A 26,698-nucleotide genomic window follows, 5' to 3' on the forward strand; every position below is an offset into this window, starting at 1 on the left:
GGGGGAAAGATAAGATAAAAAAAATCAATACAGCGAGGGGTTCAAAAAGAAGCTGAAAGGGGTTGGAAGCAAGGAGCTTTTGTTTCCGCATTAAAATCCATGACGACATGCAGTTTCGCGGAAGGAACCATGATCGGCCCAATGATCGGCGTTGTAGGGTTCAGGACCCTTGAAAATACTGGGTAGCGTCAAACTCAATTTCGAGTGCCAAGCACCAAAACATGAAGCTCTGATTGCAAGTGAAAGAAAAAAAAATTGTTCAAATTCATGTGTATTCCAATATGCGATGCTTGATGCGATTTAATCTTTGTTTCCATCACGACGCCATCCGAAAAAATGCAAGGAGATTTCCCCGCCTAGCGGGGGAGTTCAATGAGCCTTGTCAACTTGACAAAAATGATTATGATTACATGAATTAGTGCAGAGATCCTAATTGGCCTATTGTGGTCACCTGGTCCAGACCTGCAGGTAGGACAACAGACACGGTCTTGGCGGACTCGACACAGGGGATGGGCCGACTATCGAAATGCATGGTGCTTGAGATTGCGCCAGGAATCGGCAACCCGATGTTCAAGCGGTTGGTTATTCCGACGATGAACAGGGAAATCATCGGTCGCTGGCTTGAGTTCGCCCTTACTGAAAGCGACCGACCGGCGCATCTTCTCTTGTCGGACAGCCGTGCGACGTGCAGCTCGAAGTTCTTCGATTCGGCCTTGGCCCACTCGATGTTTTCGCAAGAAACAGTCATCCAGCAAAGTGTTGGCATCTAGTAATTTCTTAGGCACGGTTTGCACCACCTGAAAGACCTCCATGGGATCCGAAACAGCCAGAATATCCCGTTCGCATGCTTTGAAAATAGCCAACGAAACGCGAAAAAATGTTTTTGAACCCTCATAGAAGAAAGTATCCCAGACCCGCAGAGTGGTTTCCAGAGGGAGCGTTCCAATAAATACCGACATCAACCAGTTTGTCAGGCCCAGAGTGATGTCTGGTAGGCGTGAATTCACATTCAGTGGTGGGGTTTTACGACCAGATGGGTTTCCTCCCATGCTAGAGATCTTGGCGTAGATGCCCGGCATCGTATCTCGCAGCAAAACCATGAGGATCCAAAGGTCAATGTTTGCGCCCTCCAGACTGATTTCATGAGTTCCAGGCAAATATAGGGAGGTCACAATGTGCAACATCCAAAACGCTTTCTCCTCTGGTAGAAAGAGGAGAAGCATGCCCGTGATGAAATTGAGTGACTGAGTATAGCCGATTTTGGGATTGTGGAGAGCAAAAGCATACAATACCCGACGAAGGGATTGGATCATTTGAGTCTCTGTTGGATTGCCACTTCCAGCCTGCTCAGCAGCATCAACAAACTCTGGTTTGAAGTGAAGGTTGTCGGGAAAAGTTCGGTGAAGATCACGCTCAATGTGCTCTTTGTCGTCATTAGTGGGCGAAACCATGACTTTTGCCACGAGTTGATCGTACAGACCAACGTTGGCGTTCAGGAGCTCCCACCCGCCGGCATACCAAAACCACGCCGCGCCCCGGTACTCCGAGGGAATGCCTTTTCGCACAAAACGCTTGAGTTTGTTCGACTGTGCAGGGAATGTGCTTGGATTTGTGGTTGGAAGGCCATGCTCCTGGAGCATGGCATGCCATTTCTGTCTCCGGTGGGCGGTATAGTTGGAATATGGGCCGTTCCAGGCGTCATACTGCTCCCGAGTCACATACTGGGTTGCCTTGCGGAACCCATACTCGTCTCTTGTGTCAGTTCCAGAACTGAGGGGTGGAGGGACAGGCCCGGGAATGAAGATTTTTGATTGTTGTCGTTTGTGAACGGATTGAAGGTTCGATGACTGATCTGACGGTGGGGGTTGAGGTGTAGGCATTGAGAGAGGTGGTGTTTCTAGAGATTCCGATGATGCGAGTTCGGATTCAAAGGGAGTTTCTGAGGGAGTTTCTGGCGCCACAGGCACATTTATGTTAGGTTCCAGGTACACGGATTCTGGAAAAGCCGACTGCGGTAGTGGTGGAATGGGAGGAATATCCTCCAGGATCGGTATCGGGGGCGGAATGCCATCTAAATGCGTATCTCGAGATGGGGGCGGAGTTATTGAGGGCGCTTTGCTGTCTGCTCGAGACATGGGGGATCCAGGCTCTTCTGTGACATCGCTAAAGCCGTCGAGGTACATGGAAATCGCATCTTCCACACTCATGCCCTCGTCCATGCCATAGGGGGCATCAGGTGTATCAGGGGAGAGATCGGTAATCGAGCTACTCTTCGTGAGAACACTACTGCGTTCCGTGCCACTATTTTGCTCGATACTAGATCGAGAGGTCATAGCAGAATTGAAACTGGTTCGGAGAGTGTTATCATCCGCGGGTCCCTTGGTTGGGAAACGCGGTAGCGGCAAGCCATGCGCGTTGACCTCTTGGCGTTGGTCTGGGGACTCCTGCAATCGCGGCCGCCTGCCGTGCAGTCTGGAGGTAGACATGGAAATGCGCAGGCCGCCCCTGGCCGGCGGGGCCTTGCGAGGTGGCGGCCAGTCCGGTTCGTTATCGCGAGGGTAGAATCTTGGAGGTTGTCGGTCGGGTGATGGTAAAGGGGGAGGGTACGCCACGGATCTCTTCGCCCTCCAATCTTCTGGAATCTCCTGCGGGGAACCTGCCCGGAGAGACATTGGAAGCCACGGTCGGTCATCTGAGATGGTATGGACAGATGGAGGAGCGGGCGATCGAGAGCGTGGGTCGTATATCGAATTGGGAGAACGCGGGGATGATCTCGGGGTCGATCTGGCGGTTCGTGGTGCGCGGAAATCGATCTTCAGAGGATCCAATCGCGCCGGATGAGCGATCTTTCGGCGACCGCGTAGTTCAGATTCCTCAAAGGGAGGCGGGTATCTCGAGCTTCCATTTTCTGTGACCATGGCCACGAGCTAGTAACCAGTTCCCGCTGGACATTTGTTGTGACGGAAAGACCTCAGGAATAGCCGTGAAAGCGAAGAAAACTAGTCTATAGTGGCGAATAGATGATGAGAGAGTTGGCAGTCGCGTGTGTATCAGTGTGTACGTTGTCGTTGTACACGAAGGATGGGCGAAGAAAAAATATGGTAATCAACGAAAGGCCGAGCGAATGACTCCAGGGATATCAAAGGGTGTCAGGAAAGGAATGACAAAGGGCGACACCAAGCCAACAAACGGGTAAAAGAAATATGAAGCGAGACAGCCTGCCAGAGGACTGGAATGAGGACGAAGCACTTGAGTTGAGACAAAAATCAACAGAAGCCTGATCTAGCTTAGCGTCACATGACGTAGATTGGCAAGGGCGTTTCAAGTTTTCAAAGTCTATTTGCCGAATATGACTTGTCCATTGGAATTCTGGGGCTTTCATTGCCATTGTTTCTGGGGATACGAACTGCAGGACCCGTATAGTCGAGCTGTACAACATCCACTCTATTGTTCTTTGCATGCACAACGGGACCATGGATCCCTTGTATACGGAGTACAACCAAACGGATCGCCCGGGGTTTGGTTGCTTCCCCAACACAATTTTCTATGTAGTCAGGTCATGGGATTTTCCAGATTTCTTGCATTAGACTTGGTCTTATTGAATAATACACAGAAACCCTCGCCTCATCCACGGGTATACCCTAGGCAATGTTCTCAGGGTCATGTTTATGTTTGTGGGGATCGGGTGCGCCCGATGTATATCTGGACCCTCTCACAATCCTCCTAATTGTCATACCTAGATATCATCTTAGAACATCCTAATTCTTGAACTCAATCAAATTAAATGCAAGATACACAGCATTTTAGAATCCGAGCTGCCTGGAACAAAAGAATAAAACAAAAAAAAAAAAAAAAAAAAAAGATACAATATCCCCCAAACGCAGATGTATCAACAATTCCTCGGTACGGAGTACCTTATCGTGAAAACGGCTCGCGACTAAGCTTAATTGTGATGGGTCAACCGCACATCCATGTGTTTCTGCCGCACAAACCAAGCATTAACCGTCGTCCATTCCTTCTCCGGATTCTCCAAAGTGATCTATCGTAGTAGCCCAGTCAGAACAGACTCCTCGGCTCACAAAAAGTACCAATCTTACCTTGTAGGTCAAGAACAGGGACGGCATAAGCTTGTAGATCTCCAGCAGACTAATATTCTTGCCTATACACGTCCGAGGCCCCGCTCCAAACGTAAAGGTTGCTCGCAACATTTGCTGCTTCCGGTCTTGGTACTCGCGTTCTGATTCCTCATTCATCTGCAGCCATCGCTCAGGAATGAACGAGTCGACTTTCTCACCGAAACAAGAATGCCGGTGAATGACCCATGGGTTGGCGCCGACAATTGTTCCTGCAGGTAAGAATGGTCCACCATTCGGAAGCTGAAGTCCTCCCACGGGAACCACGCGCTCCAGCAGCAGACCCACAGCCGGATGCAGGCGGAGCGCTTCTTTAATCACGGCGTCAAGATACGGCAACTCCTCTTGACTCTGCTTCCAAGAGACAGGGCAGGAGATCCGTCCCTCTTGGTAAGCGGCTTCTAGCTCATTACTCAGCTTCTTCGAAACTCTGGGAGACTTCAGTGTGTAATAAAGGATTGCTCGGAGAGAAATAGCTGTGGTATCGGAGCCGGCATTCATGTTGCTGATCGTGTACGAGAAGATTTGATTGTCTGTCACGATTGAAGGGTGCTCCTTTTTGGCTTCTAGGAAGCGACCCAGAAAATCCCTGTGTGGAGGCTGTGATAAATCACTAGCATTCTTACTGCTGGACGTCTCTCGAAGTCTTTCATCCAATCGAGCACGCGCAAAGCGAGCTACAGCACCAGTTGAACCTCCCTGAATGAGTTGTCGCAGGGGATTCTTTATGAACAAATAGTCCAACCAAGGCATTTGGCCAATCTACCGCTGTTGAGCACACGTACAACTGAATTATCATGGATACTGACCTTGCCAGAATAGTCAAGCATGCGTTCAAGCGCAGCAATGATTCCGTCTACATCGCCTCCGGTTTCCAGGAACCCGAGTGGCTTGCTGAATGTCAACTCACCAATGACATCGAATGCATCTGCCCGAATACGTCAGCTTATTACATTAGTATCATGGAGCTCCCTACAGAATTGCAACCATGAAGCGATATCGCAAATATTGTTCTGAGCGACAAATCCGTCCAGCTTTGCAAAGAAAGTTTGGATAGTCTTGTCCACAAACGGTTCAAATTCAGTCAAAGTGCTCATGGAGTAGGCGGCCGAGATAGGCCGCTTGATTGAAGCATGGAATTCCTCGTCTGTGGTGGTGAACAGGGTGGGTGTTGGCTTGCCCTTGGCTAATTGTTGTTGCACATGATAGAATTTAGTCTGAAAGGTTAGTGACGTGAATATGTTTCGGGTACTGAAGGGCTTCCAAGTATAAAGTTCATCACCTTACTTTCTGATAGCCTTTGTTGATTCCATAAATGACTTTCAATGAATCCAGATCCCACACACTGACCACGTTTGGACCTAATCGGACATAGTCTCCATACCTTTTGTGCAATTTGTAAAGACTTGCCTCTGCATGCCCATTGGCCACGTCAATGAATCTCCAGATGTTGGAAAGACCCGCGAGGAATGGTCCAGGCACTGATGAGACACCCGACTTGAGATAGTTGCGCATGAAATGAACTATGGCAAGAAAAATAGCAATGCTTGCCGAGTGTTCGACTAGGAAGGACACGGAATCTGAGATAATCGCCATGATGTCTTGGGATAGCTCGTTTGCGACCGAATATGAGAATAGAAACCCCAGCTACCAAGCGGCCTTTATAAAGCTATTCCCCAATCGAGGGGCTCATGCCATAGATGCTCAGGGTCCAGGTATATCTGTGGGGGTGGGGCTTTTTGCGGGGAAGTTAATGACGACTTTAATTCCGCTGTCGGCATTGCACCTGGGAAGCATCATGGTACTGGGATCATTACGTGTTCAGTTCCGTTGAAGTTTGGTTAGCTGCCCTTCGGTTCCAAACATCATTACCGAGGCGCAATCTTATTCAGCAGAGCCTTTGGAATTGATTGTGTTGACCAGTAATGCTACAACATCTTTTCTCTTTCCTTTCAGCTCTAGGTATATATATGGCTACAAATATTGAATATGTAAGTGCCGAGGTAACATCATAGGAGCCACGCATTGTTCTACCCATCAGAATGCACTCTTGACATATTGGACGGAGGCGACTCATTTTGGAGGCATCAATGTAGATATGAATGCCATCGCGTGACGAATTGGACAGGTCACGCAAGCAACAGTTGTTTATTGATAGACATGTAGAATGCGATAGCGTTTAAGTCATTAGGCGTGGCTCAGGATACATATCCTCTTTGTTTATTCCGCCATAGCATGTTTGCGAGTCCACTCCCGCGCAATCTCCCGGTACCGGGTATTGTCGTTGTTGTATTGATCGGCAATTCTCCCCTCGATAGCATCATCTGGCATGGGCTCTGATAGCAGTTGACGAGCAAATTGCAAGACGGCTGAGATCTTTGAGCTGGGTTTCCACTCGTCGGCTCTTAGCATGCCCAAGCACATGCTTCCTTTTTCGTCGTTTGTGATGTTTGGGTGGTAGATCCTTGTTGCAAAGGAGACGGTGGGGGGCTTGAAAGGGTATCCGGTTGGCAGAGAGAGCTTGACCAAGAATTTTCCTTTCTTTGGACACAAGTATATCAGCAAGGTGAATCGGAAAATCAAATCAAGAGGGCGCGTCTTATTGGGGCCATATTTCAACCTTGGGCCGACCCCTTTCAGTACCCGTCAGGCAGACAGGGACATGCTGGGGGAAGATAGGAAAAGGCACGAGTGCGCCTGGGAGAGTGCTTTCTTACTTGGTATGGTGACCCTTCGGGTCCATCCATGTATACCTTCCACTCGTACAGGTTGGCTTCCTCGGCCAGTTCGACAGTGATGCCTTCTGGGGGCGACTCTGTGAGCTCAGCCAGCTCCTGTGTGAACAACAAACGTCAGCGGACACGAAACAATGAGGAAAATTGTGGAATGGAGGGGTGCCAGGCTATTTTACCTTAGCAATGCGCTTCTGGCTCATATCGTCGAGATGATCAAATTGTAGCGGGGCGCGTGATGGTTGCGGGGTGTTGAGGCAATGAGGCGCCTATTGGAGATATCGGGATAATAGAAGCAGATGGGAAGGAAGTAGAAGGCAGGTGACTGGCAGCGCCAAGATAAGGTAGTCCTAGTGGTGAATCACCGGGGCTGAGCGTGGTAATTCGTGCAGTAAAGCTCGGAGCTCCGAGAAGTTCAAAAGTTGGTGGGGTGCGCAAAGACGTCAGTATATTTGGCCCGCAAGGTCAAAAACCAGAACTTGATGGATCATGTCCCCTATCGCATGTAGAATCTGCGCTTACTTACTATTTATAGCAAAATTTGAGCTGCTCATACGTGTTTAAAGATTTTTTCTTGAGGATAATCCGGAATTTCTTTTATTTGACCAGTTGTGCAAATGTACTTGGTGATCAACGCTTTACCGATTATTCCCGCTGCAGCATGACCATCAATCCCATACAACCCAAAAGAACAGTCTTCATCCATGGATGTTCCGATAGCATAATTGTAACGTAGCCAACCATCGGGATATAGCCCCTCACACTTCCAACGATGTCCTCTGGAGAATACATTAGCTTTGACTCGAGAAGTCAGTCGAACGAGGCTAAACACCTCGCTACGACTTTATAAAAATGACAAAAGCCTTGCCGATAGGAAACGATGGCTTACCGTTGCGATCCAGGTGATCTTGCCCCTTTGCATACTAGTGTAGTCTGAGTTTAGCTTTTGGTGATTAGTTGAATATGAGTGGAAAGAAACCAACCAATTCGGTGTCATCAGCCAAGTTGTTATCGCCCTGTTTAAAGAAAGCAAAATCAGTAGCTGTCATGGTATAGAACATGGTTCGATAACTTAACCTACCTTGGTCAAAAGCATATGAGAGCCTGGTGCCGAGTCACTAGCCAAGCAATCAGTATCCAAGCTAACGGGCAAATAGAGGGTTGCCTAAGTTTCCAGCCTAATAGTCAACATACACTGTGATTTCCTTCACCTTGTTTCCCTTGGGCTCCAGTTCCGGGAAGGTTCGAGAGACACGGTGGACGATACTGTATCCATTGTTAGTGGATGCCAAAGTAGAGAATAGAGCGGGTATGCGTGTTTTCGTACGGAATGTCCTTTCCTCTCACGTTGTACCTGTTCACATTGCCTGTCAGTAAGGCTGATTCTCATCCTTTAAGGTAGGGGAGTGCAAACACGACGATCTCCCCAACCTCCGCTCGAGGACTCCTATTCCATAAAAACAATAGATCACCACGTTGAAAAGCGGGCTCCATGCTGCCGCTCAGAACCACAACAATTGGGCTAGATGAGGCACTGAACACCGATAGTCCCTTCCATAACATGAAGGCTGTGGATAAGACCTGCGGACGATTGTTAGTCCACCGTCCAGACCGAGGAGAAAATGGGGTTTCCTACGAGGGCAAAGTTGAGCACCTGCGCCATCGTTTGGCGCACATTGGTGGCACCGGAGGTGAGCGAAGATAGCATAGTGGGCGATAGGCACGTAAGGCCAGGTAAAGAAGGGAGCTCGAAGAAGGTTGCTATGCACTGGGACAAAAGGTAATCGGCAACTGTCAAAAACTGCCAAAGTAGCTCCAATTAGTACTGAGCGGGGAAAGAATGAAAATGAGGACAGGAGCTTACCTGTTGCGCCCAGCAGTGCTGAGTGGTTTGTTTTGCGGAGCTGATCACCTCGAATGCGGAGAGGTGGCCTCCTCCCGCGTCACAATTGATGCCTTGCTGCCTGGAAGGCCGCCAAGCCCGTTGAACCACTATGATGTTCTAAGCTTCTTGAAGAACAGTCGAATGGAAAAGTAAGCAGAGAAATGGACATGATCCTCAAAGGCTTGAAGCTCTTGAATGGCTATATGCCGAATTGTATTACATGCGTTATTCTAAATTGCTTAAATATGCTCATGTCCTTTCACTACTCAGCTCAACGGGTTCCACGGGCATATGCCGCATCTCTCCACCAGAAAGCTCAGGAGTTCTCCCTGCTGACAGCTCAGGAGGGTTCCCTACCGACAACTCAGGAGGCTCCCCCGCTGGTAGCTCATTGATTTTCCGCGTGGGCAAGGTACCTCCCTCTTGCCTCTTGTTTCTGGCAATGAAGAACCAAAGCAGGGCTCCGATCAAGGCCACGCCTGCCACACCACCGACGACTCCGCCAGCAATAGCGCCTGTGTTTGATGAGTGGGATGTGCTGCCTCCTGCCTGTTGAGTTGTGGTAGAGCTGCTGCTTGTAGAGTTGCCGCTCGCAGAGCTTTCGCTTGTGTTGGTGCTCGGAACAAATAGGGCCTTCAGGGCTGGAGATGCCCATGACGAGGGGTATGGCGACTCCTTGATATTTCTGGTAGTTGAGGAGGAAAGGGAGAACGAATCCAAGGAGGGATCAAATGTCGATCGCGTTGCCTCGGATTGAGCGTCGTAGATGAATGCAGGCATAGTGTAGCAGCCTGCGTTGGAATCATCTGCCCAGGCAAGTCTTCCGCCAACTGCAAATATCTGACGGCCGTATGTGGCGCATTGAAGGGTCATGCGGGCCTCATCAAGAGGAGCGGCGGAGAACCACTTGAAGGACGGGATTGACAGGTAGTTTATATCTAGGATTGGGTCTTCAGACTCCAGGTCTGCCCCTCCTATGGCATATATCTGGTAGGACGAGGTGGACGGATCGTGCTGAACAGAAGCGCAGAACTGTGTCCGTGACGTGACGCTACCGGTCGTGGATTGATTATACCAATTTCCTGTAGCGATGTCGTAGACTTGGACATAGTCCCATGAATTCTAGAATGTTGGTGAGCAAGGCATTGCTTGATCGAGAAGTTCAAAGCTCACCGATGTTAGCGTAGCGTTAACCCCATTCGCGACTGAAGGAACCTCGCCACCCAGATAAACCAAAATGCCCGTATCGCCCACTGGTATATAAGAAAGTGAGCCTTCCTGAACAGCGTCGTAAGGCCCGGCGAGAGAAGTATATTGCCCGGTCGTTGTATTTAATTGAACCATTCCCCCGACATGATTATTTGTGGAATCGGTGATCGTGGATGTTGTACCGCTACCCCGGTATCCGCCAACCCAGAACGCAGCCTGAATTTCGGGTGCATTTGTATCCACTGCAAAAGTCCAAGATTATAAGCATACCTCGGTGTGGTTGCTGAAATATTACATACCACCATATTCCCGTTGCGCGGGCTGAACGCTCCCCTCTTGGGCGGCCCACGACTTGTCATTCACGTTGTATGTCCAGATAGTGTTATTCGTGGTGATATCCTCCAAATATCTACCTCCGTATTGATATAATGTGGTGTTTGCCGCGTTGGCCCAGAGCGCCATGTCTTTGATTTTAGGGACAATGGAGTTGGGCAGTTTCGACATCTTATAGTTCTTGCCCTCCGACGTGGAGAAAGAGGATGTCAGGTCGAGGGTCACGAGATAATTGTCTAATAGAAATTGGCCCTAAGCACTACAAACTGTGTCGGTGACAGAACTTAGCGCGACTTACTCGAAGAATTGAGATCATCCGGAATGAGTCCTCCATCCAGACCAACCATGTACAACGTATCGTCGGCAATATCCACTGGTAAATGGCATTAGTAGGTCTCCAGTTCGAATGAAAAGGCTTCGCATTTGTACCTCCAAATCTGTAACTGCGACAAAAGCCCCCCGACAGATCCTTCAAGACGTCTCTCTTTGTGAGATCTATAACCATAGCCTCGACGAGGGAAGCGGCCAATACCCAGAGCAACATCAACGACATACTCGCCATCTCAGGTGTTATTTTATAAGTAGCATTGAAGAAGGTGGAGAGGGCGAAATCGACACTAATCCAGCTTTTTCACGTGGGGAGACAACCCTCCCCTAAATCTTTAAACGGCGCGGCACCTTGGAGTGCAGCCGAGAAGCTAGCCGTAGTTGGCCAGGGCGCCTTGGTCGTGTTATGTACTATTGCAGTCTCTGAAAATATCGCGTTCAGAATCGGGTATTGGGTACCCACCATCTCGATGATTGTATATGAAGTACCAATCAAGGACGAGAGGATACGAAACGGAAGCTTAGGTCCCACAAATTTGTGTTTGCGCGATTCACCATCGGACATTTGTGTATTGTACCAGGGGCCTGCCGTGTGGGGGCCATTTTGCTGTTGGCGTCAAGCTAGCATGGGTAGTGCGCTCCTAAATCGATTGGCTTAGAGTGTCAATCTTGAGACCCTGCGCCCCAGTAAGCTGCAGAGCCAAGACTTTGGGGTCGCACTTTTATGGAAAGGAGCGCGACAATTGAACATCACATAATCAGGTAAACACCCTCACTAATCGCAAATAAAGTAGCAAAGTAATTCTATCTCAGAAAGAATGTTAACTCAGGTATGAAGAGCAGAGCATCACTTCGCTTAATCCAGGTCAACATAAGATATAACGCTTCATTAAAGGTAAGAAAAGGTGGCCCATTAGGTATCACTCTTTGATCACCAAGGTTCATATTCCAGCGTAGTCTACAGAGTAGCGTGAGCAAGTAGGTACCTGGGTATATACTCAATAATATTGCACCCTGAATCTTGAATACTGCGCACTTCGATTGCGGTTAGTGAGGGTGTTCAAATAATTACCTATGTATGTTCAATAGAAAGCTCCATTGGAAATGCCAATCTTCTAGACGACACACCTAGGGTCAACAAGAGCCCGCTGATCTGCTGACGTCCTGAATACAGTGTCTGGCCAGGAAATGTTTAGAGATAGGAACAGTAGCCTGGGGTCTCCGGTAGGTGCATGCCAGGTGAGTACCATTCAACGGACCAAGCAAGAACTAGAGAAGCAATTAATGAGAAGACTACATACAATACTGTGATCTTGCAGTCAAGAACGCATGCCAGCTAGAGATTTAGTACCTTTTTTAGCCACAAACCATAGATGTTATGCGCGACATTAAGATTTCTGAATCGACTTCAAGTTGTAAAAATTGCTCGGATACTCGTCGAGCCTGAGGAGAAATAAATATGTAAAGCGACTCATATAAAAATCTCCAGCATCATTCGAGTAGTGCTTGGCCACATAATCAGGGAAAGTACCCAAGAATGGCCACGCATAGCGTTTTGCGTAGCAAGACGTGAGACGAGTTTGGTAGCAAATGAGATCGCAGAGGGGAAGGCCTTGGAGTCCATTGGTGACGATCGTGACGAGGTGGGTTGCGATTTCACTGGCGATTCATAGCGAGGGCTTGAGTTCCGGTACGCGGGGCTCGAGGCCTAGGGGTCATGGATTTGTACAACGAATACAATATCATTGGCAGAATGAAGTTCCTTTTTCATATCTTGATTTCATCCTGTAGTGCTCTTCGACCCATTGCTCCACAGCTTTAGGAAAGCCGGGCGAAATAGTGGATGTGCCGCGTCACAACTATTCATCGCCAACGCGGCATGTGGACAAAAAAGCTTGTCCTGGATTCTTACAAGATAGGATGTAGCTGAGTGTGACATCACATTTCACGAACTACAATTTCCATTGCTGAATCTTGAAAGTGAATATACCCTTCACGCTCCTGATCGACTGGAGAGGCACCCCTCGTTCCACAAGGAATGTGGATAGCGTTAACCTTGGATCACCATCCATCCCTTGGGAACAGGTGTCACCTGTACGCGCTTGATGACTTCGAGGCGGGTTCCTGATAACAATGGATTCGAATGGAGCGGCAATATCTCAAATGCACTGAGGGATCAAGGGCTTCTGCTCCTGTGGGTTGGACTCATAGACTTCCATTCCTGGAAATTCGGCATGATCTCTGCATAAATTAGAAACCCCACAGTCCCGGAAAATTACAGATCCAACAGTGGGCCCTAGACTTATGTCGATCTCAAGGGGGACTTTCATTCCTCGGAATGAAAGGTCCTGTCTCCCCCTGTGTGCTACGTACCAAGGAATTAACCTCGACACACATGTCAAAGTCTCCTGTGAAATGACAAATCTCCGAGCTTTGAATCCATATAACGCTTACCTTCCTCATCAGATGGGAAGCTTATCTCAAACGCAACATGAAGTCGACTTTGGTTGACATCACGGACGAGCCCAAACTCTCGCTCCGCAAACAACTACGAGAAGAAGGTCTTGAGCTAACATTCGAGGGGTGCTTTGTACGATGGATGCGAGACAATCCTAAATGCCCCCGAAATTGGTCTACGCCTCGGAAAATCTACGATACTGGGCTTGTCTGCATATTGGACCTTTTTGTGTGCGTATGATGTCCTGATACCTTCAAAACTAGCTAACGCTTCTTTATATAGAACTGCCAGCAGCACCGCAGGCGTAAGTTCTAGGCAACGCCGATTCTTCTATTCCCTTCAGATCTCATAGATCCTAATAACAGTATCTAGGCGGCCGCTGCAGCAAAAGCAAAAGATGAATACCATTTGGATTCAACCGTTGCAATATTTTGTTTCGTCACACTGTATGTTTACTGCCATCGCGAGTGAGCATATGGCTAACAAACTCCAGGTTTCTTCTTGGCCAGTCTTTAGGCAATATTGTGCTTCCTCCATGGTCCGAGTCCTTTGGCCGGAAAAGGATTTACATAATAAGTAGTGGCATTAGCTGCATATGTTCCCTCGTTATTGGCTTTTTACATTCTCTACCGGGGGCCATAATCATGCGCATTCTCGCCGGAATCTTTTCAGCCGTGCCAGGCACCGTTGTTGGCGGGACTATAGAGGATCTCTTTGACACAAGAGCTCGCATTTGGGTCGTTTTCTTCTGGACAGTTGCGTCCAACATTGGCTTGATTATTGGCCCGATTATGAGTTCTTTTATTATTGAAGCCCTCGACTGGTACGTTCTTGAAAAGTCAACATTCGATCTTCCCTAACAAAGTATTAGGCGATGGGTTTTCTATGTCTACGCCATTATCCTTGCCGGTATTACTGGCTTTTTATGTTTCATCAAAGAATCACGATCAGCATGCGTTCTATCTAATGAGGTAAACCGGTTGCGACGAGTTATACCAGATATACCACCACCGCTCAATCACGACCATTCCCCGGATTTGAAAACCTTCGTCACAGAATCTCTCTTCAGGCCCGCTCAGCTGTTTTTCCGAGAGCCCATCATTTTCACTATTTCCATGATGATCTCAGTCGCTATGTCTCTCATCTACATTTTTACGGAAGCTCTACAGCCCATATATGAGTCTATGGGATTCTCCGCATCTCAAGCCTCCTTGATTTTCATGGCTATTGGTCTGGGTACTTGTGTCAGCACTCTCACCCGAATCCTGGACTGCTACATCTACAACCGTCGACAAAGCCGAAAACTACCTATAAAGCCCGAACACAAGCTCGCGGGACTAGCAATTGGCGCGCCATTTTTGGCAATCGGACTATGGTGGTTTGGGTGGACGATTCCACCCAAGGTCGAAGGGCCAAATGTACCATGGATCGTCCCAACCCTTTCGTTGGTCCTGGTCGGGTATGCTCTGACAGAGCTAGATACCGTTTTATACGCCTATATATCGGATAGCTATCTGAGCTACTCAGCAAGTGCTACCGCCGCGGTCGCGGTTATGAGAGGCTTGCTTTCTGCAACCTTCCCGCTGTTCACAAAACAGATGTTTGGCAAGTTGGGAGCCAACATTGCTGTGTCAATATTGGCGACTATAGCAACGCTGTTTTGCATTGTTCCACCTTTGTTTCTCTGCTATGGTGAAGCGATCCGGCGGCGGAGTAAATTTGCGAAGTATAGTTGGGAGATACAAGACGAGATAGGGAAAGATGAAGATGATATTTAGATCGGTGTATATATTGAGCTCGACAGGAGCAGTTCAAGAAGCTAATTGACAATAAAAACGCAGGAGGCCGCAGATTTGGGGCAAAGACGGAAAGTCACTTCAAAAGCAGGCTTTGAAGACGAATTACCGGGCATCTCAGAAATACCAGAAGCAAGGTTCTAAGCTTGCTGGGTAACATCGCTAGAATCAGCTTTCCGCTGTCCCACCTTCGTCTCCCAGTATCTATGCTGCTTGCCGCGTCTCATGATAAGCCCATAGACATCGAATGGATCGATGAAAGTCTGAATAAAATGACGGGGATCGTCATACCCTGGGCCTTCAATCTCTGTCACTCCATCATCGGCCAGATATATCTTATTTGAACGAGGAAGCTTTTGCATCGGGTGGAACACGTTGAGCAGAGTGGTATTGCTGTACATGAACACCGTCTCAAAGAACCAGAAGAACCACTCTGGCTTCAAGACAGGGCTGATATGCTGTATGTCGGTGTAGTTGTTCAAACTCGCTGCGCTAAAGTATTCTACTGTGCGGTAGATTGTTCGTATCGTAATCAACGTACAACTGATATACAAAACAACCAGGCAGCGCTTAACCTTGTGATTCATTACCCCTGCTCGTTTGCAGTTAAAATGAAATCGAGAAGCTAGGGCAACAAACGCTGCCATCAAGGCCAGTTGCAGGATCAAAGCTGCCTTGAGTAGTGCCTTTCCAACATCTTGTTGGCTAGATGTAGAGTTGGCCTTCGCAAGTTGGACTGCGCCGTTGGCGGTGATGGCTTCGATCACAATTCCAAGGGCGATAAAGGTTGAAAATACACGCCCAGGGTGCATAGGCGAGTGTTGTGGAATATAATAGAGAATTCGTCCTAAAATGAAGTAGTTTGCACCTTCATAAACAGGTCTTGAGCGCTAGGTCAGATGCTAGTACATGTGAGGATTTTGGGGAAAGCGTACGGACCGGCAAGCAGTAAAACACTGCTCGCTATATAAAGATTGACATTGCCCCATTGTCCGAATGACGCGACCGCCCGAGTAATAAATCCTCCAGTGAATAGGAGTGCTGACCAAGGTAAGAGACCTGTCACTTTCCAGGACTTGTATCTCCTGCACAAGCAGATCGATTAGCTTAGCACCTTCCTGCTGCCACATTTTGGAGCAGAACCTCGAGAGGATCATACATGGTTTGGTAGAAATGGATTGCCCCAGAAAGCGCAAATAAAATGGCGAACGCAATGGGAGCACCTTTGTTTGGTGCATAGAACCAAAGGCTTCCATCTTCTGCCCAGGTGTAGGTATGGCTTAGTCTCATTATATCTGATGGAATGAATGCGGAACTCACGATATGACCGCCCTTCGAGCATGGCGAGGGGAGGTGTTTATTGGGCTGTGGTGACGAGGTATATGGTGTGCTAAACCTTTGAAGGCTTTCCGAGGTTGTCAGATAGGCAAATGGGTCTGGATTATTTTTGTATAATGGGAGCAATACTCTGCGAGTCCTCACAGTAGTGTCGAAGGCATCTGTAGTCAGGATTCCTCAAAGGCCAAGGCCTTGATATATATATACCAATCTCGTAAAGACATCATCTCTCCTTAACTGAAGCGAAAACGAGTTGCCCGATCGGATCAAAACCCACAAAACCTTATTCAACGATAGAGCCATGGGACGAATCATTGCCCGCATTTCTCATCTCCGAACACGAGATCCATGTGTGCAAGCCCTGTAACAAGGCGCAGGGTGCGCTTTGCCCGGTACGAGATCATTTTGAGCCCGAGCGCTGACATGTCTCTGTCCTTAAAGTGCTTGTGACAGACTGAGAGAGTAGAGTTCTGGCAGAATGACCCTGTTAGTCGAGTACGAGCGTGCCGAAATAGGTAACCCTCGTACTCGGGAAGTGGGGACAAGTGGCGGAGCCTCACTTTTGGGAGCTTATGCACGATGAACTGAGGTTGGAAACAGCGGAGAGACTCCCAAAAATTCAATTAGTAATTGATGCGAGTATGATAAAGGGGCGTTAGAAGCGATAAGACCAGAAAGTTCAATGTCAACGATGTATACTTAGACTGCGCAGGAAATGTACGATATTGCCCAAAGCACGTGACTTCAAATCTGGTTGTCGTGACAACAGAATGGCATATCCATTTCGGGAAGGAGAGATGCAGATCTGTGGACAACGAACTTGTTCTCGACTCTTTTTGGCCTGTAAACCTCCGCAACTCAACGCTCTGGAGCCTCACGTCCGAAAATTCACGCCAAAATGCCGTTAAAACAGCCCCAGATGTCGTTGTTTCAGGTCTATCTTCGTTTACGCCCCCCAATGACTGAAAGGCAGGATGAGTCCGCTCGCTTCCTCGCCGTCGAGCCTCCCGAGGCACAGAATGACGGCGAAATTGTTGCGCCAGTTCCAACGCACATCACCTTGCAACCTCCCAATGATACACGAAAGCGCGCAATCGAAAAATTCGGGTTCACAAAAGTTTTTGAGGAGAGCGCCACTCAGCTGGACATATTCCATGATACTGGGATGGAGTCACTGGTGAGGGGCGTGCTGAAAGAAGGTCGTGATGGATTGGTGGCAACTTTGGGAGTCACAGGAAGTGGAAAGGTTTGAATATCTAGCTTACGACATGACCGATTGGAGGCTAACGCGGAAGACCTCAGAGCCATACTATTTTAGGATCCAAATCGCAACGAGGAATCACCCAAATGGCCTTGGATGTTATCTACCGATCACTTCAACCAACCCTCAAGACCGACGATGGCAGTATCACCCCGATGATGCTTGCGTCGCTTGCCAGCTCAGATGCTTCCGAAGCTCAGATATTTTCTGCCCAGACGTTCCTGGAAGCCGTGTACGGCGAACCCAACGGAGGCCGCAACTCGAGGGCGCAGACTCCCATGAGCCCTGGTCGCGCACAAACCCCACAAACGGTACGGAAATCTGATACCCTGAATCCCCAAGGATCGCCGATCAAGCTTCCACTTACCCCAGCATCTGGTCTGCCAATATCATGCATCAAACCTGGAAGCCCCCGAAAGGTGGACTCAACTCCAATGTCCACTCATTATCGTACGGATTGGCCCATTCTCAAGCCGCCAGCGACTGAGAATACTGGATGGATTGACCAAGGACTTTTCAGTCCTCTTCCTTACACCCGTCCCAACTTGCATGAAGCACGTTTAGCTAAATCTCGACTTATTGTTTTCCAGGAGCCGACACCTGCACTTGTTTTCCCACGCCGCCAACCCCGTGAACGACCCATCGCACTCCCTAGACTCCCCGATGTCAGCCATTTGGCCGTTGATTTAAACTCGAACGCCGACTACGTCGTACTAGTCTCGATGTACGAAGTTTACAATGATCGGATTTTTGATCTTTTGTCGCCTGCCATCAACCCTGGGCAGGGAAATACAATGTCTCGTGGCAACACCCAGAAGGATCGCCGACGCCCATTACTGTTCAAATCTACCGAAGGATCGCCTGATCGGAAGATCGTTGCGGGTCTCCGTAAAATTGCCTGCAGCAGCTATGAAGAAGCCCTGGCGATTTTGGATGTTGGTTTGACCGAACGCAAAGTGACAGGCACTGGAGCGAATAGTGTTAGCTCTCGAAGTCATGGCTTCTTCTGTCTCGAGGTGAAGAAACTAACTCACAATAAACGATACGGGGAGGCCACCTGGGTAGGTAATACTCTCACAGTCGTGGATTTGGCTGGTAAGTCATGCTCTCAGTATTGTCCCAAGTGCATATTCTGATGTATACAGGATCCGAGCGCGCAAGAACCGCCAAGACAGCTGGTGCTACCCTCGCGGAAGCTGGTAAAATCAACGAAAGTTTGATGTATCTTGGCCAATGTCTGCAAATGCAGAGTAACCTGCAAGACGGCGTTAAAACTGCCCTTGTTCCTTATCGCCAGTGCAAGCTCACTGAACTTTTATTTTCCAATTCTTTCCCTACTACTACCCAAATGTCTCGTGGCCATCACCCACAAAAGGCTATCATGGTTGTCACCGCGGATCCTCTGGGCGACTTCAACGCTACCTCCCAAATTCTGCGTTATTCTGCACTGGCTCGCGAAGTCACCGTGCCCCGGGTTCCTTCAGTGACAGAATCAATAATTTCTGTTGCCTCCCTCCGAGAGCGTTCCATCAGTGGACGCACAACGCCCAATGATGCACCATCGCCAGAACTAGAAAGGGCTCTGGCGGAAATCGAACGGCTCACAAAGGACTGCCATGGTCTTGCTGTGCGTTTGGCCGAAGAGGAAATTGTTCGCTCCGAAACGGAGATTAGATTAAGGGCCGCTGAAGAAAGATGCATCGATATCGAACAAGAGATCCGTGAAGAATGCTGGGCCGAGATGGACGAAATGATGGAGGCAGAGCGAAGACGCTGGCAGAGTGCATTGGACGAACAGATCGGCCGAAACGATGATCATGTTGACCGAAAGATCGAGCTGGTTTCACGTGGATTCAACATTTTTGAAGACCCCGAGCCATCCTTAAACGCCAGAGTGGAGGAACTGGAAGACGAAAACGAGCAGCTTCGTCGTCGCATCGCTACCCTTGAGCGCGAAATGCATTCTCATTCTCCCACCCGCAAGCCCAGGGCGAAGAACGCAACTCCTGGCCATACATCCAACATGCTTAGCAGAGAAAGCGACATTGAGAATGCTTTACAACGCATGAATCAGCTCAATCTTACGGACACCATGTTCTCTCCTGCCACTCCAAGCTCTTCGCCGGGAAAGAAACAGAGGAAGTTGGGAACGAGGAAGCTTGACCTGGGCTCTGAGTTTGATATCTAACCTGTTGCGCTCGAGTTATCATGACCGTTATGATTTTTATTTTATTTTCTACGGAACTGGATCGGTTGATACACCCCTGGGCGAGGATACCACGGCTAAGGCGTTCTAAGAGTTGATTTGTTGTGTCGAGACTTGATACTAATTTCCTTGTTGATTTTGATTTATACTATCTATCAATTGTTTTACCTTTCGACTGCTGGAATCCAGTCTTCATGAAATTTACCCCGAACTCTCAACATTAAACCGTATGAAAGTCTCCAGCTCGGATGATAGCCGTACTGCATTGGAGTCTTCGAAGCGCCTACGATGTATAGTGGTTTGTGATTGCACTGTGTTTTTGCATTCGAGATATTATACACACGTAAAAGCACCACCTGCTTGGTATCAATTCATAACCCAGCCCTTGGGCTTCCTCGACGCCAGCCCGTGCTTGAAGAGAAGAAAATAAATCAACGCCGTGTCCGAAAAGCCCACGTTATGCAAGGGCACCGCTTTAAGCGGGTGTGGTATCCATGGCTTCAGGCTGTTCGGTATCCTCACTGGGAGTAGGAACAATAGACTCTTTGCCATCAGTGGCATTGATAGTCTCGTCATCACCATTGTCTCCTTCATCGTTCTGATCTTCTTCATCGTAGAGTTTGCTCTCTTCAATCATGGTATCCTCGCCGTCCCCCTCCTGGATCTCGTCATCGCCATCATCGCCATCATCGCCATCATCGTCGATATCTTGATTTTCCTCCCCGCCAGTTTCAGTCGCTCCGGCATCACCTTCACCGTCATTTTCATTGGCACCATCATCTTCTTCGTCATCCCCTTCTTCCGCACCTTCTTCACCACTGCCAGCGTCGTCTTCAGTCTCAGCATCACCTGGTTCGCCTTTTTGTAGATTAGGGAAAAATATAGACTTCCGCAATGAAGATGTACTTTCGAGTTTTGATTCGTCCATATCGCTCACTTCGGTCTCATCGCCAGGCTGTTCGTTCCTGCCCTCTCCTGCCATAGACGCGTGCTTGCCTGCTCCCTGTGGTGTAGCGGCTGGGCCGGACGTTGCTGCCGAATTAGAGCCACGTCGGGCCGGAGTTGATTGTTCATTGTCCGCTGTAACGGCCTTGCTGGCTGCCGTACGAGGAGCCAGCTTCAATGTCACAATTGTATCCGCCCGCTTTTGAATGTCTCGGCGGGCAATACCCTTAGTACGACCACGAGGAGCTGGAGTGTCCGAAGCTGGGAGGGGGGCTGCGGGGATGCTTCCATCGGCAGCGGTCTCGCCCGCCATAAGGAGATGATCGACCTTCATTTTTCCTTTGTTTTCCTCAGTGGCCTGCTCAACGAGCAGGGGGGTGTTAAGCTCATACACGCGGGAGTATAAATCCGCAATGAGATCCTCAAACATGGTCACCTTCATAAAGTTGTTGTTGAGCTTCTTCAACTCCAAGGCGTCTCGAATAAGCTCCAGAAGCGGCTGGCTTTCTGGTGCAAGTTCGGCTAAGCTCTCTAGGCGGGCCGTCTTCGTAGAGAATTCCTCCCATCCGATGGGCTTGAAAATGCTCTCTTCGTGCCCCTCGTTAATTTGAGCAGCCCTCCGAATCATCTTTGCATAGGTGAGACAGATATCTTCCCACAACTTTGTGTGGTTTATGAAATCACCCTGTTTCTTTCTCACTCGACGTAGCAATTGATCCAAGCTGGCACGGTCATCTAATTGATCGAGCAAGCTGGCAAAGAAATAAACGTAGCGCGTGGTGTAGACAAAGTGTCTACCAGGCCGTTCAAATTCAGGCCGCCATACTTGAATGGTCAATGTTTTTGTGAAGATCTGCGACATCTCATGCTTGGCGGCAGCGGCAGTTGTCGTGTTCTTGTCATCATCGTAGATGACGTGTGCAGCCTTTTAGAGTTAGCGATAATTCGTAAGGAGTTGGGCATTCCACGGAAATCTGTACCTTGCTGCTCATTCGATGATGCCAGTTGGATTTGTCGGCGCTCTTGAACTTCTTGATAACCTCAAGGATGTATGTCTTCCATCCTTCCATATTCTCGGGCGAGTCGACCTTGCGGGCCCAAGGAGTTGCACTAAGGGCTTTAATCCCCTCGGCAAGCTAGAAACATGTGAGCTCAGGTTGCGAATGATAAAGACGGGCTATTTCGCTCACGGTTAATTTTTCTTGAAGAACAAGTCTGTGAACGACCGACAAAAGCTTGAAGTGGGGTTCGAATATGGGATCAGCTCGTGAATCCCTACGCTGCGGAAGAGCAGCAATGGCATCACGGAAAGCGTCCAGCACATCGTCCACTTCAACGCGTCTTGAAGTTGTCCGCAGTGAATCGTCACAGTTGTACATCTTCCAGAGACACTTCCCAAGAAAGTAATGAGTCCTAGTCGATAGTTAGTATTGCCATGTACAGCATATCAAGTGATCATCAGCATCACTAACATCCAACGTTTCGGTTTGTCAATAGTTGCTCTTCTGAGGAGATTACTGGCAAAGTTCCACACTGAATACCGGGACATCTCCTTGAAAGGCTTTGCCTTGTACATTTTCTGGCTTTCTTCACTACTGAAATGCCGAGAAAAGTCCGCTAGGCTGAAAGCACCCATGGAAAGAGGTTCGCGAGAAGATGAATAGAGACGTATTCCAAAGTCGGTGTATAGGTCCGACAGTAAGGCTCGAGTATCGTTTGTGGGCTCGGCGTTTTGAATCGCCGTCGACACGGCCATGGCGTAGCAATGAATTGCATATCTTTGTGTCGCCGCCAGTTCACTGCGATTGTTGTTGATCTTATCCGCGGCCCAAGTAATATCCTCTTCCAATTTCGCATCATATGCTTGTGCCAGTCGGTACCAGGTCTCCCATCTACCTGTTCCATGATCTAGATCTTGCCGGAAAAAGTTAATGGCATCGTCCAGCTCTGACGTAGACCCAGGACTCAAACGTTTATGGGCGCGGAATTTTGTGAGGGTGGCATGGCCGAGGAGGAAGTACCAGCCTTTGGCGGCGATTTTAGCATTTTCGCCAGGCACCGGAAGCATGGAAAGCTCCGTCACACCCTGAACCGCCCGACGAAGATGCGACGGGTTGAGTGGAGCTTTAATGTATATGCTGAAGAGACGTCTGTTGAATGTCATTTGCGGTGACTGCGCGGGGAGTCTTGCAGGACCAATTGCCTGCTGCATCTTTTCAATCGTAGTCTTAAGTTCAGACTTTGACAGGTCCTTCATATTCATTTTCTGTGCTTGTCTCATCACGAAGTCAATCATCATGGTTGCAGTATGACGATCTAATTTCTCAGGAGAGCACCCATGATCAGCAGTCCCGTCAAAAGGCGAGAACTTGATGCCGTGGAGATCATAAAGCACCTGGCAGATGTCGAATTCGTAATCGCCCTTAGTTTCAAGATCAAACAACTCAGACTTGATCAGCTTTAGAAATCGTTTCTGCGAGTATCTACACATCGACCGAACTCCTAGGGCATTATGCACAGAGCGGAGGATATGGATGCGATCTTCCAAAGGTTCGGTGAAAGCATCTCTATTCTGGGAAATTGCTTCCAAGAAAAGAGTGTACTGCAATATCCAGCAGCGCACGTAAGTCTCCCTCATCCTTTCCTTGAAGCTCTCTAGGGTTTTTGCCAGACCTCCGCGAAGATCACGCCCGGAAATTTGACCCACGCGAACCGAGTCTTCGTACAGAACGAAGCTGTGAAGAAGTCGAGCCAATCGAGCCACGGCGGACATAGAAGATTGCAAGTGGTCCATATCTATACATTCAAAAGCCTTGTCAGACTGCTGCAATATCAGCGGGGTGGCCTTGCTCATAATTCCGTCGAGTGATTTGAGCCAGCGCAGCAAAGTCGCTTGGCGGTGTCCGCTTGATTCCTGCAAGTGCTTGACATCCTCAATCTCGGCCATGACAGTTTCAATACTACGCAGATAGCACGAGATTACCTTTGGGGGGTAGTCAATAGCCTGGTATGTCTCCTGAAGTCTCCGCCAGAGGAAAAGTCGTAATGTAGCATCTCCTCGGTCAAGGAAAGATGCCATTTCACTCAAATGTGATGGAGCCTTGGCCACTTCATTTCCAGAATCTTCCAAGTACTCGACTGATGAGGGCTCAAGGATTGGTTCGATGGCCTCGATAAGGGACACGGGATCCTCACCCTCTGCATTAAATACCTTGGCGAAGAAATCCATGCACTTGAGTTTGAGAGTTTCCTGATCTATGGTGGCAATCGAGAGTTCCACCATGATCGAATTGTTCACAAGACTGACAATAGGGTCACCCATTGAGTGGAGAATCTGCTTGAGATCTTGTAGACATAACAAGACATGCTCGCGATCGGCCTCGCCTGCGAGGTTAAGGTGGAAAGTCGACGTCCACAGGTGACGAAATGCAATATTCTGGCGACACTCTTCCGATGGGCAGTAGTCAACAGAGTACTCTAAGGATGTTCGGGCTAGCATGGCCCACCTAGCTAATCGATCACGCTGTGACAACTTCTGTTGTTGGCTAGGCTTCGTGCTGAGACTTTCAATAGAGGCAAATATGTCCAAATGAAGCTCATAGATAGACTGGATCATCTCCAGTTCAGAAAAGTGCTTGGGCTCATAGTCGAATGGGGATTCAGTATGAGATTCAAGGATGCGTTTTTCGGTATTGGCGACAGCTTCAGAGAGCCTGGTGAAGATATATTCGTCTTCACGGAGCAAGATGTCCACAACTGTGGCTTTCAGCTCCTCTGGCCACAAGAACGAAGTGTATGCAGACTTCATAGGTGCAAAATCTGAGTTAACAACACCGAAGTGTGGCATGAGTAGGCACTTCAGCCATTCAAACGAGGTGTCATGTGGATGCAGACAACGACTATTGATGGTGTTCGAAAAGTTATATAGCTCCTCTCCGGAGGGCAGCTCTTCTTGGACTAGTGACTTTCGAGATGATTTTCTGGAATGCTCGAGAAAAACAGCCAGTCCAGACTTGCTAGAGCCAGAAATGTTCTTCAATGACGAAGAGTCGTCTTTCTGCTGCATCAAACGGGACTTCTCGTCATTCCACTGCTTGACTATGCCACGCAAATCTTGGAATAGCCTGGTCTCAGGGTCTTCCGGTGCGTCGTCAGTCTCATTGATACTGACTAGCTTTTCCTTCAGGTCTTCAATCGTGCCAAGAGCCGTAATGCCTGCTTTAGAGAACAGAGATCCAACAGTATTGAACATCCACTCATCAGCATTGACGAAGACTTCAAGGCGGTCTGCATAGAATTTGTCTTGGTCAAATGGAACCTCGTCTAATTGTACTAAACCATCTGCATTCGATTCACGAGCCCTCGTGCGTCGGCTCTTCATTCTTCCCCCTTCCGATGGTTCTTCGTTTGCTGCCGATGCTGATGATCTTTTTCGTGCACCGGTTGGTGATTTGGGTTCTGCGTCCTCTGTGTTCATATCGCCTTCGCCCTGATGCTCAGTCTGGTGAGTGGATTGACCTTCCAGAGACTCCATAAGCTGTTTTTCTGCACTTTGGTCAATTGAACACTGTTCATCCGGGAGCTCTGGCTGCTCTTGAGTGTCCTCCGTGGGTTGGTCAGGTTCGGCAGTGTGTTCATTCCCTTCAAGCATATCGATATCTTCGTTGGCTGCCGTAGTCTGCTCGTTCTGATCCTCAGCCTGGTTTTCGGGGTCCTCCATTTTCACGGATGCAGAGTCGGCCACCCCAGTTTCCCTGGGCGGCAGAGTGACCTGAAGGGACCAACTAGGAGCAGCACCTGCCGGGGCTTCCTCTTCATCCTCCAAAGCCTGGAGGATAGCTTTACCTACTGATTCCCAAGTTGCATTAGATGGTTTGAGCTCTCGTCGAGAGGTGTACAGGGCGAGAGGACCCTTGGATGAACTCAGTTTGTCCAGATCAACCGGAAGGTTTGGCAGATAGGGATAGGGATCTTCATGCTGTTTGAGGTACTTGATGAGAGCTTTCTTCGGCTTCTTTATGGGAACTTGGGAGGCCGACAAGCCATCAAAGAGGGATGTCAGAGTGGCACGCAGGCGTTCCTCCGAGAATATTTCCTCTAATCCAAGCTGCTCCGACCGTATCTCGAGGCGGTTATCATCGTCTGCAAGTACACTCTCCAAGCAAAACCGATTCAAGCGATAGCTCTCCAGGGCACTGCTGAGCCTAGCGCTTTGTCTCCACAGATTGAGATCCGTGTCGTCTCGCTCTAGGGCATCTGCAAAGGACCCCAAAGCTTCCCTGGATGCCTTCGTTGTCTTAATTGCCGTATTTCCCGCCGCTTCGGAGTCTTGTGGGGCGGTTCGAAGGGTGTCATGTAGCGAGTCGAGTACGTATTTCCCGTAGTTCTTGTAGGACAGGTAGAGGGTCTGAAAGAGACTCGAAGTGGAATCATTGACATTGAACTCTGCGATCGTATCAGGGCCTTCGTCAATGGCTGCTGCTGCTTGCGTATCCAAATCCGCTGCTCTCTTGAAATCCGAAATCGATTCGGGGTATTTAAAGATCTCCGATTTAAGCAAGGATTCGTAGGCTTCCGCGGCTTGGGCGTAGAACTCTGGCCCTTGTGAATGGAGTTTGAGGGCATTTTGGTATAGCTTCAGGGCCTCTTCGATTTGAAGCTCCTTAGTATCATCAACCTCATCTTCAACGCCATCGTCCGGCTCCACGTTCAATGCGACCCAGCTCGCCATAATTAGAGCTCCCACGCAGGGCTATTGAGGACGAAAAAGGGAGAGATTCAATAGCTGGGGAAGCATCGCCGAGCTTCGCTCTCAACCCTTTAAAAGGTCAAAAAAGGTAGAAGAGATTAGACTTGCTCCAAGGGAAACCACGACGCCAAACACGGGTTCCGCGCGTGGCTGCCATATCAGGCAAGGGTGCTCTCCGCCTTTGTTGCCTGATGGCCTGAAGCTCTTCCGGACTGTTTAGCTGAATGATCATCCCCTCACTCCTCCTTTGTGACTATTGATTTGTTTTTTTTACGGATAACACCATTTTCTTGAGTTTTCTTGAGTTAATTACCCCATACATCATT

The 26,698-nt window shown here is 48.8% G+C and overlaps 8 protein-coding genes across 8 annotated transcripts; 2 read left to right on the forward strand and 6 right to left on the reverse strand.

The window, feature by feature from the left end:
• Positions 1-518: 518 nt before the first annotated feature.
• Positions 519-2,918, reverse strand: N7503_008753 (putative GTPase activating protein (Gyp3); the record flags this gene model as incomplete). Its single annotated transcript, XM_057068300.1, has 1 exon — positions 519-2,918. One exon carries the CDS (start codon positions 2,916-2,918, stop codon positions 519-521), a length of 2,400 nt encoding a protein of 799 aa, XP_056919155.1.
• Positions 2,919-3,943: 1,025 nt separating this feature from the next.
• N7503_008754 (cytochrome P450) lies at positions 3,944-5,729 on the reverse strand (the record flags this gene model as incomplete). The annotated part of the gene is made up of 5 exons (XM_057068301.1): positions 3,944-4,039; positions 4,098-4,895; positions 4,943-5,061; positions 5,110-5,350; positions 5,421-5,729. The coding sequence occupies 5 exons, from the start codon at positions 5,727-5,729 to the stop codon at positions 3,944-3,946; spliced, it is 1,563 nt and encodes a 520-aa protein (XP_056919156.1).
• A 624-nt stretch (positions 5,730-6,353) lies between these two features.
• On the reverse strand, positions 6,354-7,068 carry N7503_008755 (putative ubiquitin conjugating enzyme (UbcB); the record flags this gene model as incomplete). The annotated part of the gene is made up of 3 exons (XM_057068302.1): positions 6,354-6,674; positions 6,851-6,967; positions 7,045-7,068. 3 exons carry the CDS (start codon positions 7,066-7,068, stop codon positions 6,354-6,356), a joined length of 462 nt encoding a protein of 153 aa, XP_056919157.1.
• Positions 7,069-7,510: 442 nt separating this feature from the next.
• sec11 (signal peptidase complex catalytic subunit SEC11) lies at positions 7,511-10,854 on the reverse strand (the record flags this gene model as incomplete). The annotated part of the gene is made up of 14 exons (XM_057068303.1): positions 7,511-7,644; positions 7,755-7,788; positions 7,849-7,881; positions 7,947-7,983; positions 8,060-8,131; positions 8,193-8,219; positions 8,280-8,446; positions 8,502-8,666; positions 8,730-8,857; positions 9,014-9,872; positions 9,924-10,201; positions 10,259-10,528; positions 10,591-10,665; positions 10,848-10,854. 14 exons carry the CDS (start codon positions 10,852-10,854, stop codon positions 7,511-7,513), a joined length of 2,286 nt encoding a protein of 761 aa, XP_056919158.1.
• Positions 10,855-13,110: 2,256 nt separating this feature from the next.
• N7503_008757 (uncharacterized protein) lies at positions 13,111-14,855 on the forward strand (the record flags this gene model as incomplete). Its single annotated transcript, XM_057068304.1, has 5 exons — positions 13,111-13,307; positions 13,360-13,381; positions 13,450-13,523; positions 13,571-13,900; positions 13,949-14,855. The coding sequence occupies 5 exons, from the start codon at positions 13,111-13,113 to the stop codon at positions 14,853-14,855; spliced, it is 1,530 nt and encodes a 509-aa protein (XP_056919159.1).
• Positions 14,856-15,013: 158 nt separating this feature from the next.
• N7503_008758 (putative RTA1 domain protein) lies at positions 15,014-16,163 on the reverse strand (the record flags this gene model as incomplete). The annotated part of the gene is made up of 3 exons (XM_057068305.1): positions 15,014-15,755; positions 15,809-15,958; positions 16,033-16,163. The coding sequence occupies 3 exons, from the start codon at positions 16,161-16,163 to the stop codon at positions 15,014-15,016; spliced, it is 1,023 nt and encodes a 340-aa protein (XP_056919160.1).
• Positions 16,164-17,109: 946 nt separating this feature from the next.
• Positions 17,110-19,660, forward strand: N7503_008759 (uncharacterized protein; the record flags this gene model as incomplete). Its single annotated transcript, XM_057068306.1, has 3 exons — positions 17,110-17,457; positions 17,514-18,567; positions 18,618-19,660. The coding sequence occupies 3 exons, from the start codon at positions 17,110-17,112 to the stop codon at positions 19,658-19,660; spliced, it is 2,445 nt and encodes an 814-aa protein (XP_056919161.1).
• Positions 19,661-20,153: 493 nt separating this feature from the next.
• hir3 (putative transcriptional corepressor of histone genes (Hir3)) lies at positions 20,154-26,354 on the reverse strand (the record flags this gene model as incomplete). The annotated part of the gene is made up of 4 exons (XM_057068307.1): positions 20,154-21,548; positions 21,604-21,759; positions 21,814-22,036; positions 22,096-26,354. 4 exons carry the CDS (start codon positions 26,352-26,354, stop codon positions 20,154-20,156), a joined length of 6,033 nt encoding a protein of 2,010 aa, XP_056919162.1.
• Between the last annotated feature and the right edge of the window lie 344 nt (positions 26,355-26,698).

The sequence above is a fragment of the Penicillium pulvis genome (assembly GCF_028828015.1).
Source record: "Penicillium pulvis strain IBT 33274 chromosome Unknown contig_7_segment1_segment0, whole genome shotgun sequence".
In the NCBI taxonomy this organism is placed as follows: domain Eukaryota; kingdom Fungi; phylum Ascomycota; class Eurotiomycetes; order Eurotiales; family Aspergillaceae; genus Penicillium; species Penicillium pulvis.